Source organism: Colius striatus, chromosome 4, assembly GCF_028858725.1.
Source record: "Colius striatus isolate bColStr4 chromosome 4, bColStr4.1.hap1, whole genome shotgun sequence".
Classification (NCBI taxonomy): Eukaryota; Metazoa; Chordata; class Aves; order Coliiformes; family Coliidae; genus Colius; species Colius striatus.
The window spans coordinates 4,983,089-5,006,066 of record NC_084762.1 but is presented as its reverse complement, the minus strand read 5'-3'; the positions used below and the strand labels follow the sequence as shown (position 1 = coordinate 5,006,066).

The 22,978-nt window shown below is 41.5% G+C and overlaps 1 protein-coding gene across 1 annotated transcript in view; it reads right to left on the bottom strand.

Annotated features, from left to right (window-relative positions):
• Window positions 1-22,978, bottom strand: part of PHACTR1 (phosphatase and actin regulator 1) — a 278,346-nt gene that overhangs the window by 98,601 nt on the left and 156,767 nt on the right. The window contains exon 4 of the mRNA XM_061994544.1: window positions 13,973-14,137. Within this exon, the coding sequence (XP_061850528.1) occupies window positions 13,973-14,137 (165 nt within the window). The remainder of the gene's footprint in view (window positions 1-13,972; window positions 14,138-22,978) is intronic.

The window sequence follows — 22,978 nt, the reverse complement described above, 5'->3', positions numbered from 1 at the left end:
GTGCAGTCACTCAAAGGAGGGCAGTTGAGCTAAGCCAGCCTCACAACCCTTGCAGTGAAATCAGAGAAAGGACTAATCTGCTAGAATAACAAATGGGGGGGATTTTGATTGCTTTTGTCAGCTACTTGCAGTGCATTTTAGCCTGCAGGAATGTTGTCTGCACATTAATGCCAGAAATACCACAGTGTCGCTGGCCTCTCATTTCAGCACACTGCCTTTGCAGATTCAGATGCAAAAAGTCAACATCAATATTTAGAGACAGCCATTCCAAACTACAAGCTTTCTGGGGCGTAAACATCATATCTAAATAAAAGATAGTGTATGGATGTGGTTACTAGGAGGGATAAGTACACATGTGCTAGAACTCCCGCATCATTGCTGCCAACATGATATTGTTCAGTGTTATTGAGATCAACAACGGATGCCTGACTGTAGAGTCCCTTTCAATCCATCACTAATTAAGAGCAGTTGTCCCTGATTTCATTTATAAACTAGTATACATGAAATTTCTGTAATAATCTTCACTTTTACCCTGAACAGGGTTCTAGGAATTGCTGTGTAGTGACATGCTATATACTAGTGCAATACCCCAATGAATACTGTAAGCACATGTAGCAGAGGCTCCCATCCTACCCTGTCTCTGCAAAGAGACAGATGCAACATGGACCAGATTCTGGCAGAGGCCAGTGCATACTGCAGTGAATTATCCCATAGTGACAGAACAAAACCTTTCTCTATAGCAGTGAGCTTTCCTTCTATGTTGGACTGAGGCCATTATGGTACATCCCTTCCTGGTGATGGTTGTGGTCTAAGAGCTCTTCATACATGAATTACTTCCAATCAGGGGAAAAAAGTACCTATAGCAAAAGCTGAATGAGATTAAAATGTAATTATCCTCTAGTTACTATGTAAATAAAAGCCAGAAAAGATTTATAGAGTCCTTCAATTATTGGATCATCACCAGAGAACACAACATCTGTGCAGTTGTAGGGGGTTTACCACTGGCAGGGGTTATAGTGGGCATTCATCTGTCTTGTGAAAAACAAGCAGATCAGTTATTTATTCTACAACCCAGACACCCCTTGCCTTTGACATTGTTCATTCCAAGCCAATCAGGGCACTCATAATACTTCCAACACTATTAATTCAAGGGCTGAATGAGACAAGATGCAGAATAATTATTGTACCTTACTAGGATCAAATATCACGAAATATTATCTATTTGTATAATTCAGAATCTTACTACTTGACTGATTTTGTGCTCTTCCTAGATAGTGGGACAGGCTGTAAGTTCTTGAAAACAAACCACAGAACCATAAAAATAACCAGGTTCCAAGATACTGTCCCAGTTAATCTGGATAAGGATGGCCAAAGCCTGACTTCTTATGAAAGCTACTGAGAAGACTAAGGAAACACATTTTCCTTTATCAGTAAGCAAGGGTTATCACACACACAGCTCCAGATACTGTTGCATGACCTCTGTGCAAACTTCAATTGAGAAATCAGAAGAAATGAGTAAGTTGTTGTGCCTGTTGCACCCTGACTGACATCTACTCTCTTGCCATGCTTCACGAGTGCACACAACTCCCACAACAGTTCCGCAGTCATTTGTCAGCTGAGAAACCTCCTTCTCTCTCTGAGACTGGATCCAAACCCTGGGAACATCTGCAGAAAGCCATTCGCATCCTGTATAACACCAAGGGGCTTGAGAAACTTTATACCAGCTCATTCAGAACCCGAGTGGGGTGCAGGGGTGGTGCAGAGCTCCATCACACTGCAAGGAGCACTGAAATGCTCAACAGGGCAGTCCTGATGTGCTCAGGTTTGCCACTGCAGCTCCAGACGTGGCTGCTATGATGTGTCTTTTCCCTCCTTGCTTTGATTTGTTGCCCCCCTCAATGCCCACTGTAGCATGGGGTTCTCTTTGGAGTAAAGCTAACAAAAGTTTCCCAATCTTAAAAAACAGAGGAAAAGCTTCTTGCATTTTAAGCCATCCTCATGAAAGTATTGCAACCATGATACAACCAGTTACAGGCAAATACAGTCCGTGTTGAATTTTACTAATGCCTAATTCCTGCTCTGCAAATAATACCATGTCAATAATACCTTCTGCTTCCTACCTCCCCATCTGCAAAGCAAATGCAAGAGTGAGGACACACAAGGACCTTCCTTACAGAATTTCATTTAATAAGAGGTCTTCCACACATTTTACCATTATTAGGCTCATGACTAAACAGCAAAATCCAAGGAGTAACCCATATAAAATTTGGTTTCTGAAGTTCTGTTGCTCAGCCAAGTATCAAATTGGTTTTCCCCACAGCTACAAACTAAAAACCTCCACAAGAGATGATGCAAAAGTATCCACTAGCTGTTGAGAAAAACCACACCACCATTCAGGCGTATCTAAACTTGAGTCCGAATGCCATCTGAATATTTCACTCAGTCAACTACATCTTTAACTGATATTTAATTTACCTAAAGCATGTTTTCTCATTAGATCAAAACTGGGAGGAATGCTACTATGACTACTTAATACAGGTTTGATCCTATGCCAACGAAAACCAGAGAGAAATCGATGACCATTTTTATGGGGCTTTAGATCAGGTCCACAAAGCACACAGGCTATTAGAGGGACACGTACAGTTTTGAAAATCTAAGTGCCAGCACAGAAGTGTAAATGCAGCATTGATTCTTGACGATGGTGATAGAAAATCTATGGGCTTCAAAGCATCTTGATGCAGAGCTTAAACCTAAAAGGCTGCAAGGGAGTGTTTTGTGCACATCCTGGAAACATTTTGGCTTGCAGATACGTCGCTTGCTACTGCAAAGAGCTGAGCACCCACTGAGACCCATGGCCATTTTTTGGGAGGACAGGATTCTCAGAAGGGAGACTGTGCAGGTGGCAGAAGCCTGTCTGTATGAACAAAGGCTTTTGGTAGTCAGTAGCTGCCTGCCAGGCACCCTGTGTCCAGTGAAGATGGGGCAGGATTCATCAGCAGGAAGAAAATCAAACCCATTGTCAACCATTTTCAGAACAAATACACGTCATTGCCTTCAGGCAGAAGTGTATCTGGGCACCCTTTGGACCTTCCTCAGAGTACTGCTTATCTATGCACATGCAGCTGTCAGCTCCATGCTACTTTTAACTAAGAAATTAATTAAGTGCACACAGAGGCCATGAGCTTCCTGCAAAACATAGTAAGGTGAGGGAGTGGTGTTTTCAGACCTAAGCAGTAGCAAGTGGCAAACAAATTCCCTAATAACTTCTCTTTTATAACAGGCAAATAATGCAGTTGGTTAAGTTGAAAAAGTACAATTCAACAGAGCAAAAGGATGATTTTTACTGCTCTGTTCCAGATTGCCTGATTAACTTGGAGAGATTAATATATAAGGGAAGATATAAAGAACCAAGAGCATTAATTATCAAACTAAAACCTTTTGAAGAGGAACTAAGGCTTACTCCTTCAAAAACCTATGTGCATTTATTCAGCTGCAAAGCAAGGGACTAAGCTACTCCATTTTTCAGCCTAGAAACACATACCTGCTACTCCAGCAAGAACAAAAAGAACAGCAAGTGATGGTCAGCACCATGAACCTATTCTACCACTTTTATTTACAAAGGTGGGACAGCCTGTATATAATAAACAACTTGGATGCAGTTAAGAACAGATAGTGTTGTATCTTTAACCTATACAAATAAATAGAAACCAAAAAAAGGTCTTATTTTTACCTAGTCTAAGCTGTTATCTACAGACACCATACCACAGAACTGAAATATTCCTCTGAAAGTGGAGCAAGTGATAAATATTCAGAAAATCCATAAGTTTCTTCAAAATAGTGAGTTTAACAAGGTCAACAATTCTTCTAACAAGAATTTGAGATTATTTTTTTTCTGTGCTTTTGGCTTCTAGGACTTCAACGGTCACATGGGGTTTTTAACAATCCTTTCTGTTACTGGAATCCAAGATTCTCTCTGAATGACTTTCTGAAGAAACTCTCCACGTGGAGACTGACCAAAACAACAAAGAGACACGGTGAAACTGCAATTAAGTCCTGTCAGACTCTGAGTGTAATAATCTGTAGTCATTGTTTGCAACAAGACAGGGATAGGTTAGTGACAGAATTTGGAAGGGAGTCCAACACCTTTCTCTCTTCATTAGATGCTCTAATCACCACCTCGGGAGTTCTTTTGCCTAGTTCCTTGGGTCAGCCCAAGTAATCAGGTGTAGCTGAAACAGAGCCTCTAGATGTCTTGTGGCAGCTCAGGTAGTTATTGCATCGACTCTTTCCTGCACACTAGGCTCCTGTGGCTGCTTACATGGTCGCTCAGGAAAAGTAATCTAAATTAAGTAACTCAAGGAGAACCACCGATACCACTTGCATAGACGTTTTAATTCAGAACTGAATTGGCCTTCATGAATTAAAAAGAATGAGTTTATGAACTGAAGAAACATTCACCCAAGGGTTTATGGTGATATAACTAATATGTTCCATGTTTACTGTTTAAATAATTCAAGTTACTATGTATAAACAATCCCTAGTATAAACAAGACACACCAAGATTTCTAAGAAGCCGCTCTTCATCGAGCTTTGATTCCCCATCCATAATCTGATTCCCAATTCATAATCTGATTTTTCCTATTAAACCTTTGTACATAGGGCAAATTCAGTTTCTCTTTCTAGCAACTGTTTATTATTTCTCAGTACGTTAGCCCCAGCAGCCCTGGAAAGGGCTCATGATGCTAACGGTTTAGTCTGGCTGACCGTCATCCATGTTTCAGAACCCTGTGGACCTGGGATTCTCCTGCCAATAACCTATACATCCAGTTGTATATATGTTTTTAATGCAGTTCACAGACATGGAAATAAAGGGCAGCTACTGTGATTAAAAAAATCCCATCAGATGAGTCATTGGGCTGCATGTTCACATCACTATCTGACCCATTTCCCAATCACAACATGGGTCAGATATCAATCAGGTCACTGACACAGTAGGGCTCACTTGAGGCACTGCCATGCTGGCCTCAGGGATTCCTGCTTCATTTCCCCACTGCAGGAAACACTGAGAGCAAACCAGTATTCTAGGAATAAAACTTACTCAACAGCATTTCTGAGTGAAGACATCTATCAAACTTCCCTTTTGGAAATGCCCCAGCTGCAGTCTCTGAAAGACAGAGGTTTTCCTCTGTTGTTCTGAGAGCAAGAGGACCACAGCCACCTCTGACCAAAGTGAGGGGTAAAACGTGGAGTCACTGAGCACATTTCCTCAGTGGAAGCACACAGCCCCCTCAATGCCAACCACGTACTTGGCCGAGTCTCAAGACCTGCACAACACAGATTGCTGACCAATGACACATCTGCACAGAAACAGTCAATGCCTCTTGCTTTGATGGAATAATAAAAAAAGACCCAGGGCATGAGTTGCTTTAAAAGCAGGATTCTGTGACCAGACAGCATCCTGATGGAAAGGACCTGCAGCTTTTTTGGGCCGCTGGGATAACCTGGTGCTACAGCTGCCCACTATCACTCTGTCCTCACCACAGACCAGATGCCTCATGGCTCTGTGTCACTGTGGAATGTTGCTATTTTCCCCTGCATCTTTAAAAAAGGCAGTAAAAACCTGAAGAACAAAAGCCAACAGTCTGAGAAATACTAATTAATTTCCATGCTTCAAATGCAATCTAAAAATAAAAAGCAGCTTCAACGCATTTTGTTGTTAAATGAAAGGATTCTGAAATAATCTGTAAGGACCCAGCCTGATGAAGACTGTACATTCATGAGTCATAGCAATAGCAGCTGAGGATATACAACATTTCTTGTTTCACACAAGAATGAGCTTCTTCCAAACACGCTCTCTCTCCCCTAACCAGATATTCCATTATTGCAGAGTAAAACACTTAAAAAATCCCCAATGCAGGTTGTTCTCTAATCCACACACCATGCATAAGCTTATGCTACTAACAGCATCTATTTTTCAGTCCTCAAAATTTGCTGTAAATTCTCTAATGGATTAATTTGATTATTAACAGGAATACATTGTGGTAGAATTATGTCACAGCATTACAGTTTGGGCAGCCTCGTATAATCTTCACAGCAGCTGGAAATGTAATTAGCATAAAAACCAAACAGCCTCATCAAACATCCTTTTCCTGTAAGAAGGGGTATGTTTAAAGGCCTCGTCTCACACATTCCATTAGAGTCAGCATGGGATTAGAACAACCCCAAACCACATTTTTAAGTCCAGCTAAGCAAAGTCCACTTCTTAAACCCTGGAAATGTTCTGCAGCAGATTTCAAGAAGATATAGCGATGCTGCTCTGTAGTGGAACACACACTCCTGGAAGAGTGATTATACCCCCAATTTTTGAACCAGAAGCTTCCACGGGGCAGTTCAAGAGCTGCCTGCATAAGTTCCTGTGTGACCTGATCTAGGTGAACCTGCTTTAGCAAGGGGGTTGGGGCTAGATTGTCTCTAAAGGTCCCTTCCAACCCCTATCATCTGTGATTCCGTGAATTCAAGTATAGCTTTCTGTCTACAAATCAGATCTGCAACTTCCCAACACATCTAAATTCTTGTAATCTGCTTCAAGTGGTGAATCAAAAACCAGTGATAATTTATAACTCCAGCAATAAAGAAGCAAATATCACCCACTACTTCCCCTTGCTCTGAAGCGCCTTCTGCCACGCTAAGCGTTGGGCTAGTTATCTTACTGCATGGCTGACAACTGCCACTACCTTTATTTCTGTGAATCTTTGGTTCCATGGCAGTGGCAGATGCAGTTTTGCTACCTCTAATAGAAAGGAAAAAGGTCACATTTGGAAAAGGTTGCCTAGAGTTTTGAATGAATTCTGGTGCATCCTATGGTCACCTTCTCAATAGACATTGAGAACGTGTGAGTGCACGCAAAGAGAAGCTATGGGTAATCTGCATTAAGACTTAAAACGTGGTTGTATTTCACTTCCAATATTAACAAAACATCAAGTGTGCAATTTTGTATAATGCAAAAAATAAAACCTAAAATGGGTATTTTTTTAATTCAGTCTTTGAGCTCAAAATAGTGTAATATTTCAGACTTTAAATACAGATATTTTCCCATCTGTTGTGTCATTTTATGTTTGGAATTTACATTTTTAGCTATACTTGTCAATATCTAGTTCAGATTTGAAACAGAAATGTAAACTGGAATAAAAACTTATAATAAAAACATTTCTTTTCAATAATTTCCTTCAAATGAAACAATTTGCTTGTCAATGTATATTTATGACCAGCCCAAGGTCCTGCAAAATGCTGATTTCCTTCTCAGATTGAAAATTTGCACCTCCCTCAAAAAAATACACAAACCAATGCAGTTGGTAACTCTGAGATGTGGTGGTATTGCTGGTTTTTGTTTTAAGAAGGAGCTCCTTTGTGGAAGTCTAGGCTAGGTTTCACATCAGTGCCATTTCTCTTCTCTCAAAATCTTGGAAATGACCAGTGATTTTCAGCAAGGTGTTAATGCTCTATGAACTGCTCCAGCACAGCAAAAATACCTGTCTGGGACCAGTGTCCATATTTCCTAATCATTTCCTCGCATTGAAAGAGCACTGGGAGTTTTACAAAGTCATATTAACAGGCTTTGTCATGGATGAGAACAGGACTTTGGGATATTTCAGGCTCCAGGGTAAGTTCAGACCCAGCTACACTGCAGGGTAGACCCAGCTCTCTTTCTCAACACAGATACACAGTGTTACATTTCCAAGTCAGAACAAGAAGGTAAAAGAAGAATATCTGTAATTAATTTGGATCTCCATACTTAAACCTAGAGATAGTCTACCCTGAAAGAGAAATTGTAACTGAAATATTAATACCTTTCACATGGGATCACAGAAGTTATTAAATAAAATTCAAGAGAACAGAACGGGACCATGAAGTGCTTTAAAACACAGTTCTCCTTGTTGGTCAATGATCCAAACAAAACCACTGCTTTCAAAGCACTGGCTGAAAATAGGACCTTTTCAGAGAGATTTTGATAACCTGGTAGGCACTTTGAAAACCACTCAAATCTCCCCCTCCTAGAACACCTCTGCAAAACTAGACATTTCTCCCTTACTTCCCTAGGCAAAGGTCTCACCCAAATTGCACAACTAGTTTACAGCCCAAGAGTTTTACACGACAAAGAGGTAATCACTGGCAAAGCAGAGGGAGCAGGAAGATTTAAGAGCAATGCTGGCAACACCTATTGGAATATGCTGGAAAACAAAGCTCAAAATTTTTACCTATTGCAGTTCGAAATAATCAGAAGGAGGAACAAAATTATCTGGGTATGGTTTATGAATAGCAGTTCCTCTAATTGCACTGATTTACCACATTTTGTTTTCTTCTTGAAAGCCCTTGCCTGGAAGTGTTGCCATATTTAAACATTCCCTCTGCTGACTGGGGGACTTAACTTATATAAACATGTTGACATGTGAATTTTTATAGAGCACTTCTTTAAAAACTCTGCTTGGAAAAAAACAAAGCACTGAGGCTTTGCAAGTGAGAAAAATAGCATCTGAGCATAAAATGAGTGGTTACTTTAATGCAGATTCTGGGAGGGGGGCAGCTAGAGGCTGCATGAGTAGATTTTGTTTTGGCACACTTGATTTTCTTTAAATGGCTTGAGTAAAAGAAGTACGTGGAAGAGCATGTATGCCCTCCCTAAAAGCAAACTGAAAAAAACCCAGATGCTCTCTTTTGTGGTACTATCTACACTTACTGGGCTTCAATCTTGAGATGCACCATGCAGACCTCAGCTATTCCAGTTTGACACAGTCACTGCTAGCAAGAGAGGATTGTCATCCTCTGTACACACAACTATTAAGAAAGTTCTAAGGCTCTTGGGCAGCAGATCAACCCATGAATCTGTCCTGAGAGCCCTAGTCCCCTAACCCATCTGAGCTCACATTGATTTGCCTCTTGGCTTTGCTGATGTCCTGTCTACTTTGTTCAGTCTCAGTCTTTATCCTTTCAAACTTACCAGTCCTACACCTTGAGACAGGTTCCTGAACACAAACCTCAGCAACTCTACATCAAGCAAATGAAGCATTAAAGGAAAAAGGGTGAGTCTTCCCTCTTCTCAGGAAGGCATCCCAAACACGAGGCTAGGAAGTCACTGTCACATCTGTCTTTAGCCACAGAACAGGATGTGGCTCACTAGCTCACCCATGGGTTTAGGGGATGGGATCTGTACCACCAGAGAACTGATCTGTCTCCATTGCCCTATGCAAGAAGTTCTAAGTATTTCTAGGAAGGGGATCGGGGACATGAATGAAGGAAGGTTTCAAAGTATCTAGAAGAAAAAAGGCTGACTTAATAGATTTACTTTTCTCTCTTTTGTCTCAAATAACCATCTACTCGGAAACAGAGCTGCTATGGAGCTTTCTTTTGACAATGGACTTTCTCTGTTTATTGTAGAAGGTGCCTACGTGCCCAGCCTAAACATTGCTGAATCCCTTCTACTTACTGAGAGTAGTTGAGCTTTCCCCACATCCCTCCATTTCTCACTGTCTCCTGCTTTCCTCCTCACATTGCAACCAGTTTCCTCCAAGTACAAGTTACCTGCTTCTTCCCCTCATCTGCCTGAGCACTGCAACTCAGAAAGCAAGGAAAAGGGAAGACAGACGCACCAGCTCTTAAAATTGAAGGTCACCAGAAATGTGAAATGACAAATCAAGACATTTTTTCCTATACAGACTCCTGCAAGCATCTGAAACACTTCTTTTTCTGAAAGGTTGCATGCAGTTGGGTCTTAATGAATAGTGATAAAATCTATCAATAATATTTCAAGTAAGCCCAGAACTTATCCTCCCTCAGGCTTCTTTATTTCAGAAGCACTTCCTTCTTCAAAACATTGCTAGGAAGTGACATTTCCTTAGCATGTGTATAATACTGCAATAAAACAGCACACCCAGAACCTGTTTTCAAACTTACATCAAGGTGAGCAGAACAAGATCAAGGTATTAAAAACAATGACAAAGGTTTGGCTGAGGAGACAGTCAGCTTTCGCTCTTGCTTTGTTGATTCCCAGAGAACCCAGTGTGGCTTTAAAAACCCTGCGCAGCATGCTGAAGCCAACCCAACTGCATCCAGCCCAGAAAATGTGCTCAGGCAAAGAAAATTCACTGTTTCTTCCTGGCTGCTTCTGCTATAAGTGAGACTACTCCTTATCAGTTATAAGAAACTATCCCATCAGCTGATATAATCTTGCCATTTAGCAGTTTGCCCATGCTCCCTAAGCTAGAGCTGTCAGCTTTATCGCACTGCTCATTGCCGTGAGGAGCACTCAGCCCTCCATGGTAATAAAGGTTTTCATGCTTTTTGGGATGAGTTTTAAAAAAAATACACCATACTGAATGACTAATATGAATAATGTTAACTTCTTTGTCTAACTTCCTGCATATATAACTTTCCTGTCAGAAGCGTTTATATTGTACTGTGGGAGTTCCAGTGACCATCAAAGAACTCTCATTGGGTCTTTCTGTGGTAAAATGATTTGCAATCTTCATGCTGAAAAATGCTCTGTGCTGGGAGGAACTTCATTTCTGTTTAACAGCAGGATTAATGTGAGAATCAACCTGTGGTACAGCGGTGTCCCTCACACAGTACCATGTCCCTTTTGTTTGCACTGAGGTTGAGCCTGTCCATAGATGAAGCCCATCTGTCAACAGTGCATGTCCTGAACTACCTCCTTAATGCTCCACCTTCCAGCAGAAGCAGTCACTCAAATCAAACCCCAGGTGTAAGTTCACCTGGCACCTACCATCTGCAACAAGACCAACCCATAGCCTGATATTTTCTACCTGCTTTACAAAATACCTAATGACATTGCCCACAGACAGACCTAATGCAAGGCAAAGGCATTCGATATCTGTACAAAAAGCTGTGACTTCCACCTTCATGACTAAGCACCAAGGCAATCACAGAATCTATGACAAGCCTTTGAACATTTCTGCATAGCTACTACAAGAATATCAAAGCCAATATAACCTATAAATGTACAAAAGTATATGAAGCACATACATCCTTTTAACCTTCTGCATGTCAGTGACAACACAATAATGAAGACAGAGGATGGGGGACTTGCTACACTCAAGCATCACGATGTAGGTATCGATGTGCTGAAAGGAACCATGCATAATAACCACAACAAAGGTCCTCCACCAATCACATTTCAGATTTTCTATCCCATTTTATGCAATTATCATGTGTCAAAAAATAACTGTTCTTATTACCCAAAAGGCTTTTTTAGCCTACTGATCACTGAACTATGTTTTAAAGCACTCATCTCTAGATAAATAATCAGAGCTTTTGGTTTGATAAAGATATGGATACAAAATACCAGCACTTGGAAATCTCAATAAAAAAGGCAGCCTTTCAACCTTAAATACCAGCCAGTCCTCTCCCAGTAAAAACTCCTCCCATTAATTTCAACAGATAAGGTCGCGTGCTTTGACCCTTACCACTTCTGACACTAAAAATAATTGAATCTACTACTGCAGCAAATAAAAGCCTAATAAAATACTTGTATTAGTATTTATGCTTTGATAATTGCTGATGTTCTAGGCAGGTGGGAAAGCTTGGGTGCATTCCTGTAGGACACTAATGGGATTTTTTTTTTCCCCAAGCATCACATTTATCAGTGCACTGGAAGAAAATAAGCCTGTATTACGAAGCTTCATGCTGGCTTTCATTATGCTCATCTCATAAGCTTGTCCTTGATTTATTATAAAAATTAAATATGTTTTCTCAGTGAGATCAGATGGATTAGATGAGAGGTCATGGAAATGTTGTCAGAAAGATGTCAGTTTTCTACATGGAAAATCTTTTGTATTATTACACATTCTAGGTTGAACCAGTGCTGCTGAATTGCCAGGGAGGTCTGGTAGGATCCTGGTGGGTTCCTGTTCCCCAGAGCTGAGGAGGATGGAGACTATGGGGTCTTCAGCTCTCATACAGTCCAGAAGTAAATCTCTCCCCCTGCCTCCTGCAGGGTGCTCAGCCAATTTGACATCCTTGTCAATTTTGCTGCAGTTAGCAGCAGGGGAGCTGACAGGAATACCAATTTTGCAGAGCAGCTGCAGGATACTGTTGGCTTCCTAGAAATGAATTTTTTATTTTTTATTTCTTTTTAAGGAAAGGTTTTGGCTTCAGCTGAGATCAAATCCAGTACTGCAATCTACAAACATTCCTGCAACCTGGAGACTTAGCTTTTAAATGAGTTTTTCAGACACTGACATCCCTCTTAGCAAGAGGAAAAGATAAACCAGCATGTCTGGTAAGGCTTGCTGTTCCTCTTCCTCTGAGGAGGGGAACTACAGGGCTTTACTATGGTTTTAATCACTGTGTACTTTCCAAATATTTTAGGAAATGGGGCAAATTTACATAACACTGCTTGTAATGTCCAGAGTAGGCTATGCAGGTGTATTTATACTAGCTTCAAACTCATCAGTCTATCCACAGCATTATTCAGCTCCCGGAGCTGGAAAAACCAAGCAAATAAATACTAGGTAGCTTTTGCAACTCATGGTCCTGAATTGCTGTGGTTGTCCTCCTGGTTGTAACCAACTCACTCAGCATGTTGGAATTAACTTCAAAACAGTTGTGACCACAGCAGCTCACATCCCTAAGAGCTATATGGCTTTCATGGAAATCCTGCTATACTGCACTGTGGTTATGACTGATACAGAACATGAAAGACAAGCCTTTTGGTTTGCAGAAACGTATCATTTTTGGTGACAAGAGCTTCTCAGCTGTCAAGTCAAAAAACCCAAATCACTCAGAGTAATACAACCATCTATTCCAGTTCATCAGTCTTTACCCGACAAATCAGAGAGCAGCTTAAACAGCGCACAGTAAAGAGCACCTTCAGATATGAACCCTGAAAACTCTTCTGTGTTTAACCTCATGCAAGAATTTGCACTTAGCGAAATGAGACTTCTCATGCAATTATGAGCCATTTTAAGGAGTACAGGCTTTGTGGTGCCAGAAGGTATGGTCAAGTCCTGCCTGAAAGCTTCCACTGTGCAAAAACCAGGTCAGAGAGCAACTGGGCTGCAACTCAAGCCTCTTCTGGCAATAAATGAGCCATTTCCTCACCACTTTCTTTCTACTTCTAGTGAGAACAATAAGAAATCACAATAAAACTCATATTTTCTCACACACAATCTAGGCTCAAGACTTGCAAAACCACATGGAGTAATTATTAGTCATCATGAAAGACCAAAGCAAAGAAATCTTCTAAATAGATCAGAAGACTTAAAACCAAACTTGCCAGGTACAAACTTCCACTACATGCATCAGTGCCTGGGTCTGAGAGGCTTTTTCCAGATCAGTTCACAATACAAAACCACATTTTCTTGCAGTTTTCCATACATACTTGTTCATTAAGAGTCATCTCAAACAAGGAACGTTAGAAAGTGATGGCAGAAGTAAGGGTGTGGCAGAAAAAGAGATTTGTTTTTCTCAGAAAACAAGTGACACATCTTTCCTGGCCAGTGGAACAAAGAATATATAGTTATGCAAGTTACTCAATACAATGCCAACTCCTCTGCCATGTGATTTTCTTGCTCCTCTATTAGCACTTACAGGAGTTTGAATGTGGCTAGAGTCTCTGCTAGCTTTGCCTTTTTATACTGTTATTTCCTTTACCCATAATATGCTTAAACTATGTAACGAGATTTCTTCTGGGTTACACTCTCAGATCTACCAGCAGAATCAGAACATAGAGCCTTGGCAAACTGCTGCTTTAATTGTTGTGCACCAACATGTTGTTTGGCGAATTTTTTAAAGCAAAAACTGGCAACAAAGCTAAAGACCTCTTAGCATCTGACAAATCTCTCCAAGCCAAGCTTCAACAAGCTTAAAATCATGTATAAATTGGGGTTGCATTCCAAATTTTTAGCCTTGTTGAGCAAACAGTTCCAGATTAACGAACCAACCCAACCACGATTGTTACCTGCTGAAGTGTGCTTGAATTTTTCACTCTTCTTCTTCCTCCATTTCCATGGCTTGAACAGCCTTCCAAGAGTGGCAAATTTGCTTCTTCTTCTGATGGGAGGCGTGTGAGTCCCAGGTACTAGAGAATCTGAACGCATTGCAGCCAGTCTTTCCACTTCCTCAGCTGTAGTTACAGCAACAAAAGGAGGGGGGAAAAAAGGGGAGGGGAGGAAGAGAAATAAATGCTTTAATAAAGTATCAACTAATCACACAGGAGGTAAAAATTCACAGAGAACAGTAAAAAAGTGGAAAAATCCCATAGTCATTATTATAACCTTTTTTTCTTTCAGTGGAATCCATAATCTACTGTAAATACCAGTATTAACAATCAGCTTCAACAGGAAATAGGTTATTACAATAGCACAGTTCTAATCTTTAACAAACCATTCTGTATTGCTCTAGATAGCTGGCAGTCCCCCTGCCAGCCATTCCTGGGGAAGTGTGACAGGGACTGGGGAAGAGGAAGCTCCATAAAATGATGCAATACTGCTTACATGAAATATTGCAAGTCTTGTCTTTTTTTTTTTAGTTCATTTCCATGAGCTAATATTTATCAAGAGCAAGGATGCTAGTAAATAATGACCTCCAGTATCATGTCCACAAGAACTGCCTGAGGTACAAGGGGGGCTACATTAGGAATTTCCTACTGACAGAAAAGGTGCTAAAAATTCAGAAGATTCCTTGCAGTCCCACTTTGCTGCCCCACTTTCTCCTCTTTAATTCTTATACTTGCCTTTTAACACAGGGACTTGGAGAATTTTAATACTTAGGGCTGAATTCCCTAGGGGGAGGTTACAGGTTTTCACTGAGCTTCTGTTGGAGAACTTTTATATGCAGGGCTCAATTCCCTTGGGGGAGTGGGGGTTGTTACAGGTTTTCACTGAGCTTCTGTTGTTAAAAAACTCATCTTTCCACTGTAATACATCATGATAGCCTCAATGCTTTAAAACCCATCTGAATTAATCTAAATTACCCTTCCTCCCTGATGAGAAGCAAGAGAAATCTGGGGTGGTCACTTGGCACAGTTACATTGCAGGGTCATCCCCTCCCAACTGCAAGGAAAATGTAGGCTGATAGTTTTGAGAAGTGAAGTCTCTATGCTGAGAGGCACAGACAGGGGTAAGCCAGGACCAAAAAGGAAGATACAGGGGGAAGGTATCAGTAGCCCAGGAGAGAGGATCTCTCCATGCCACAGCTGCCTGGGCTGCAATAAACTCTCTCAGCCCTGGGCTCAAGTGTGCACTTGCTCTCCTGGAAAAAAGCATCTGCGTAATTCAGGCAGCACACACGAGCAGCTTTTGTGGTGGTGGGGGTCTTTTTGGGGTTCTTTCTTTAAGTTATTGGTATTTAGCTTGGTTTTTTTTAAAAGGAATACCATTTCCCAGGCTTGTGCTGTAATGAGACGCTGCCAGTAAAACCAATTTGAGTGGTTTGCACGCAGTGTGGAGTGATAAAGACAGGACACAGACTGGCACCTTTCCCGTTCTGAAGACAGCAGTCCAGTGTTTCTATTCCACCTCTAGTATATTAAATATTAACCTCAGCTATGAACATGGACTCAGGAACCTCAGCAAGAGCATCTCTCTGAAAGCATGAGCACACCCACTCCACACTGACAGAATCAGTAGATTTGGCTGGCAAATCCTTATGAGTCTCAATGGAAATTTTTCTGAGGCTTCAAGTGTGCCAAATTTAGGCTGGTTTTCATGGGAACAGCCAGAGACGCATTTCTAACACAAACGAGGTTTCATTAGCAGAACTCCAAACTGAAACACTATTTGAGCCCCTCAGGTTTTTGCAAGAAGGTTGGTTATTTTGTTATTGCTCCTTTGTCTGTTTGATTGGAATACTGGCAACACAATCCTCTTTTTTTCCCCCTGTAAAACATCACTGCCAGATACAGCTGCCTGTAACTTTCTGGAGAAAAAAAACCCGCTAGCCAACCAGGTAGAGAGAGCCCAACTGTTTCAGTGGAAGGAGCTAAAAACAACTATACTTTGGGGCAATGGAGAGAAAGACATTTCTGAGAACATCATCTTTCTATTTAAAGCAGAGGAAAAAAACCCATAATCCTACCAAAGCATTTCATTCTGTTCCAGCTCTTTGTGCCTGACTGCCTAGAGAAATACCTTCTTCTCCAGAGAACCCATTACATGCTTCTGTCCTACACAGAGCCTGGGACATGCTGCATCAAGGCTGGAAATTGCCTGGTTATGCTGCACAAACAGTGAGGGCAAAAAGAGGAAATCAGAAATTTCCTTATGCTTTATGATTTCACTGGAACCTGCTGGGCTTTGAAGACCAGCACAGGGCTCAGCCAGCTTCCCTCCACATGCAGATCCAAAGGGACTAGGTCTTTTCCCCCTCCTCCCTTTTTAAGATGCCTCTAGTTAAAGCATGTAGGATCACCCTGTGTTCCACTGCTGTGGTTTTTCAGAGATGCTGCTAAAACCAATGGACTGGTATTGTCTTTGCTGCCTTACTTGGGGGATACAGGGTGTAGAAGCGGCCCATTGAGCAAACTGGGAATGACACACTACTGCCGCTGAATTAGGCTTCTTGCTACACAAACACAAGGGAAACATAATGAAATTCCTCTTGCTATTTCTTCTCTCGCCTTTTTCATCACCATGAAGCCACCATTTCTGCTACTCAGGTGCCTTAGTTACTAAATCCCAGAGTTGCAACATCTCCTCTGAAAGCTGGTCCTAGCTGGTACTGCTGAAGCCATACCCTGCAGAACTGGCATCCCTTAAGGATTCTCTCTTTTCATAACACACATCTCCTCTGTCCCTGGGATCCTTTTCCAATTCAGAGTAAATGAGTATGGATGGCAAAACTAACACTGCAGTCAAAGAATTTACCCAAAGGGTGGGTTCACTAAAAGCAAAATACAGTGTCAAAATCATCTCCATATTTTGGCTGCTCTTTGAATTTCAGTATCATCTCTCACACGGCTCTGTGACCCAGGAGTCCTGCTGTGCTCTCCATCAGCTGTGCACATGGCCCTTCTCCTTCATCCTCTCCAAACACACACAGCTCCGAGCTAAGGCAAGTAACAGCAACAGCTCTTTTTCCCTTCTTGTTTGTCTTTCTCAGGACTACCTTTTTTTTTCTTTCATAAAAAATACTCTCAAGAACACTGCTAATTCAAAGCATAACAATCACTGGCTAGGAATGAATCACATTAGCATAAAGCCATGGCAGTTTTAATACAGCAAGAATAAAAGCAGACCACGGTACGAGAAGCAAATGCCAGATTTCTGTGCTCTTCTTTGCTGCTGCATCTTTTGCTCGAGTTGGCTGGGTTTCTCTGCCTTTTTGGCTCCTAATGACTATTGACTGGCTGTGGGCTGTGACACCCACTGCTGACAGCAGGCTCTGTAGGCTGGACTCACACCCTTGCTGATCCCATAAAAGGTGGTACTTGTACAAATGGAAACCAAGCCAGGCCTCACACTTCTGGGTTTTTTTCCTTCAAAGAGGAAAGCAGTCCCAGCTTGATCAGTCTGCTGAACTAGGAGAGGGAACAGTCACAAGCGTGGGTCTCAGATGAGGCCAGTGCCACAAATGTGATGGTTGCTGCGGATAGTGCTTCTGGAATTTGTTGTGAGAGATCTCGCCAAGACACAGAGAGATGCTGGGACCTGAGCTACGATAAGAGGGTGAAGTACTCCCTCCCACTTTGTTCTGTCTGAGTTGTCATCCCAGAGTAGCAATGGGGAAAACTAAACCTGACAGCTTCTCACAGGTTGTTTGGCTGTAAGACAGCTCTCAAGATTTTACTGTAGTCCTCTTCAGACATTTGAGGACGAAAGGGCTTAAGCAAGACTTGTGGTTTTAATGAGAAAAAGCACCATAAATAAAAGTATTTTGCATCCAAGAGATATAAAAGAAATGTTACAGAGCTGGTTGAAATATACTACAAAGACTTAAAACACTCAAAGGCCTAGAAGTTAATTTATTCTCTCATTCCTTTGTGGGTTTTTTATTTGTTTATTTGTTGGTTTGGGTTTTTTGTTTCAGGTTTCGGGGGGGGGGGTTGTTTGTTTCTTTTTTCCATTTTGAAGTCAATCCTGGGTTTAAAAGTTTACAGTTTCAAGTCCCATTGAGGTTTGTGGGCTGTGATGTACTGCATGGACACATTGCTTGGACAAAATCAGCAAGTTGAAGAAGAGCAGTTCAAAGAACGGTTCTTCAAATTTACCAGTGCAAGTAAAAAGAGGCTGGGCCAATTTCAGCCTTGTTCTGTAAGTTTTTGAAAGACTTTCTCACCTCTTTCAGTAGGGTGTCAACTTCTAGAAGGTCTAGGAAGAAGCAACGTAGGGGTCGACTACTTTTTGGATTTGAGAAGCAAAGCAGACAGATCAAAGGCCCTCTCAAAGACAACATAACTCCTGGAGAACAGCCACCAGTTTTGCCCTTTCTGTGTCTGTCTGGGAACTGCAGGATCTATTAATGTTAGAGAATCCCAGAATGGTGGGGGTTGGAAGGGTTCTCCAGAGCTCATCCAGCCCAACTCCCTGCTAAAGCAGGCTCCCCTCAATCAGGGGGCACAGGATCATATCCAGGCAGGTTTGGAAACCTCACAAAGAAATAATTCCTCATCTTCCAATGGAACTCTTTTGTTCCAGCTTGTGCCTATAATCTCTTGTCCTGTCACTGGCCATCACAGAAAAAACACCGGTCCCATATCCTCTCAACACTCGCCCTTTAGGTATCTATCAACACTGATAAGGTCCCTTATCAGGCTTCTCTTCTCCAGGCTAAACAGCTCCAGGTTGTTCAGCTTTTCCCCTTAAGAGAGATGTTCCAGTCCACTCATCAGCATGGTAGCCCTGCACTGAACTCTCTCCAGCAGTTCCCTCCCTTGAACTGGAGAGCCCAATGTTGCTGATATATAACATTTACCAAGCTTCCACTTTAGAAGAAAACCCACTCTTACCACATTTGGATATACAGAGCAATTTCATCACTGAAAGCTGAAGCCCACCCATCCCGTCTTTAATGTTACACTCCTCTCTGGTAAATCACACTGTTTTTTCTCAGACCAGTTCTTAAACACTCATTGCTCATAATTAGACACATGATTACACCTTAGCAGGCAGTTCAGGCCACAAAGTTCAATTTTAAGCCTTCCTAGGAAACACCAGTGGCTACAGTGCATTCTATTACATTTGTGCAAATTTATAGTAACAGGTTAAAAGTGATCGTGGCCCTAAAGATGCAATTAACTAAATATGCCGTTTTATTTATTGACAATAACCTTATATAAATTAAAAGAAACCCCAACACAACACTCCTTAGTCACAACCCACATGCAACCAGCCTTTATTCTGCAGATTAGTTCCCAAACTCCTGTCGCAAGGTTTCTTTTGAACTCTGCACCCCAAATATCCTTCAGACTGCACAGACCTTATTCTAGCAGCTTTGTTCAGTACCAGATAAAAATGCACCATGTGTTTTTGAAGCTACAGGAAACCTGAACAACTACTCTAATTGCTGAGCACTTATGTTTTCTCTTTACCTGAATGAGAATACTTTCAATTAAAAAAACACCTTGTTTTTCTTTCAGGAAAATGGTTCATTTTCTGCTCCTCTATTATCATCTGTTCAGTTATTTCCCTTTAATTTCCCTTTGCACCTGGAATTAATTTTCATCAGTTCTGCCTTGACTATTTGAATTGCTCATTTAAACTTTTCCTAACTTCCCAAAGGTCTGTTTTCCACTGCAAGACAAGGCATGGCATGCAGCAGTCCAAACCCAGTCTTGCTAAACGAGGATGACAAACAGCTCTCACTTGATGTGTGCACCGGCAATGGCACTGTGGGGTTGGCATGGTGGCTTTATGAGCCATGAAAAGGGCTGTCCATAGCCTTGCCTTGCATGCTAAGCAGCACTCCCATTTTATAAACCCCTGCCCAGGTGTGTAGCACTTTGCATTGTACCCCTAAACTGCATCTCTCAGCCTTTGCCTTGCCCGTTTCAGCCCAGGTATCAGACTGCTGTAGGGCTCTGCTCTCTGCTGCGGTCTCTCTTTGGCAGTGCATTTATTTCTCTTGTCAGAAGAGAAGTGCAAAGAACAGCCTTGGAAGTCGAATCCCTTTAGGACCCTGCTTTTGACTTCCCCAAGTTTTGACGTAAAATGTTAATTATTCATGCTGATTGCAATCTGAAAGCCATTTTTTTTAACCTCTGCAAACTACTGCACTGCATGCACCACTCTAAACATGTCTCTATTGATATGAAATATCTCAAAACACCAATTACTTTCTGCATTATAACATAGCACACAGAGTTTTTACTTGCAACAAAAGCATTTCATCAGGTTATGTCATCAACAGCTATATAATCTCTTCCTATAAACCCTGAAATTACAGAAAATAAGGATTGTTAGATTTCACTGATATCGGCTATTTTTGTCTATCCCTTATTGCTCTTATTACTCACTGAGTTTTCCACCTCTTCAATGTTTATTATACAGAAATTCATGGCTAAATCAAATAAACAGTCCCACAGCTTCTCATTTTTAGGTACCTGGACACTGGAGCAGGTCTGTCCTGGGCATGACACACACTATCTGGAGCTCCAAAACAGGACTCAAAGCAGCTACTAGAAGTGGAGCACAACCAAAAGCCAAAGAAGACTAGAAAAAAGAGTAAGCAGAAGCAAAACCAGATATCCTACTTTTTGGGGGGCCACGAGAAGACAATTCCACAACTACCAGGAACTGCTCTGGTAAGAAATGTCAGCTTGCAAGCAAGGGAAATGTTGTCTTTCCTAATGGGAAAGCAGGAAGGAGACACATAGTTTGTGCTCTTAAGAGAGTGGAAGAAGTAGTTGCAAGGACTTTTCTGTTAGAGCAGGTAGAACACTTACTTGGGAGACAGGAGAATCAGAAGGTCACTTTCATCCTCCTTTTGAGGAAAGTCAAACCCACATGTGCCATTTTCCTTTGGAATACTACTGCACTATGACACATGGGTGAGCACTTCCCATGTAGCCCACTGAACTTAAATTATTTCAAAGAATTCAAGACCTACTGGGTCTGAAAGAAAGCATGAGTGCAAGCACAACTCCTGATAGTTATGGAACCCATCTGTCAGCACAATCATCCTTCTTCGAAGATGACTCCTGGGCTTTACTCTGGGGTTAAATAACCCAAACCTCCTTCTGTTTCACTCATGGATTCAAAGAAACTGCTGGTGACAGCTGTGATTTGTTCAGAGCCTGATCCTGTCCAGTCTGCACAAAGGAGAATAAAGGGTAGTGAAGATACTGTCCCTTTCTTTCACTTCTGGTAGAGGATCCTACCAGAGGAAAGAGATGAGAGGTGAGGCACTGTCTCCTAGATCCCTGTCCGAGAAAGCTGGAGAGGCTGGATGGATAGATGGACCCCTGTTGTCTGTGCACTCTGTGAGATGGATCCACATTTCAGTCTGAAGAACTAAAGAACATCAAAAAATTCTGTTGTGGTGTAAATGGCAGCTACAAGCAGAATTTCCCATCTAGGGCATCACCTCCAAGGCATCCTACACATGCCATAATCACAGTGCTCTACTAAAAACTCATCTACTGAACAAACTGCCCTTTTCTAAGTCACCATTACAGAAAGAGGCTCTTGGAAAGACTCCAGCCTGTTGTGCACAACCTGGAAGGGAGTAGACTCTGAGTGCAGACACACTGGGAGATGGATGAACCCACACTCAACCCATTCAGCTTCGACAACTGAAAACAAACTGTTGACAAGATGGAATTCACCTGCCTGCTCACAACTAGCTGTGTCCCGTAGTACATATTAGAAAAATAAACTCCTTTAAGTCTCCTTCAAAGGTATTTTGCTGAGCCTACAAGAAGGAGATTAGATCTCATAATACAAAAAAAAATCAGAGAAGAAAGCTGAGCATGAGTCACCCACAGGACTATTGCATTACAAGGCTCTAACACAATGTGCAGCAAATGAGATGCTGCTAGGCAAAAGAGCTACACTGCTGTTTGACCACTGCATTGTGAGTGGGCACCAACCACTAGTAATACCAGTAGTTCCTCCAATACATGTTTGTTTTGGCTAGGATAGAGTTAAATTTCTTCCTAGTAGCTCTGAAAACGGTGCTGTTAACACAGGGGATGTTTTCATTACCATTCAGCAATGCTCACACAGGGGCAAAGCTTTCTCTGCTCTTCAGCACATCATCGAGTGGGTTGGGGGTCCTCAAGAAGTTGGGAGGGGATACAGATGGCACTACAAACACTGAACTTCCTAAACACAAGAGTACCATCTCACCACTATCGTCATAAGGATGAAAAAAACCTTCAGTTTTTAATTACTTTAATCGCCAGGAGAAAAGGAACAAAGTATCTCATTTAAGAACCAGAAAGTTCAAACCATTCCCTTGTAAATTCCATATTGCTTCTCTTGGGGAAGTGAACTTCTATTTCTGTCCTTTAAAAAAGTTGATAGGAACTTGGCCAAGAGGAAAAGAGTAATTATACCAAATGGCACATTTATAATGAGTATAAATATGAGTTAAATAATCAGTAACAGCCTAACAAAAAAACAGGTTTTACTGGACTCTGAAGAGAGACAATCTGTGTCCTGTTCAGGAATTTAGAACAAAGACTAAATACCGCTTTGAGTATCTAAAAACACCTACATCTGGTCCTCATTGATTGTCATAGTGGGAATTCTTTTGCTGATGCAAATGATAGTTGGTTTAGACCCTTTGCTGTGGTGAAATACTATTAAGGTGCTGATGGTAGAAGCTTGAGTTTCAGAGATGAATACTCAAAGGGGAGAAAAATACCCATGACTCTTAAACTCATGAATAAAGCATGGCGGGTTGCTGGCTAAAATGCACAGAGTATTTCTGTGTGGTTTTCATAGTGATGATTTCACTTTTTTCCACCATCTTTTTTTAGCATTTGGTTCCAGGGTGTCTCATGGTTGCTGAGCTCTGCAGGCTA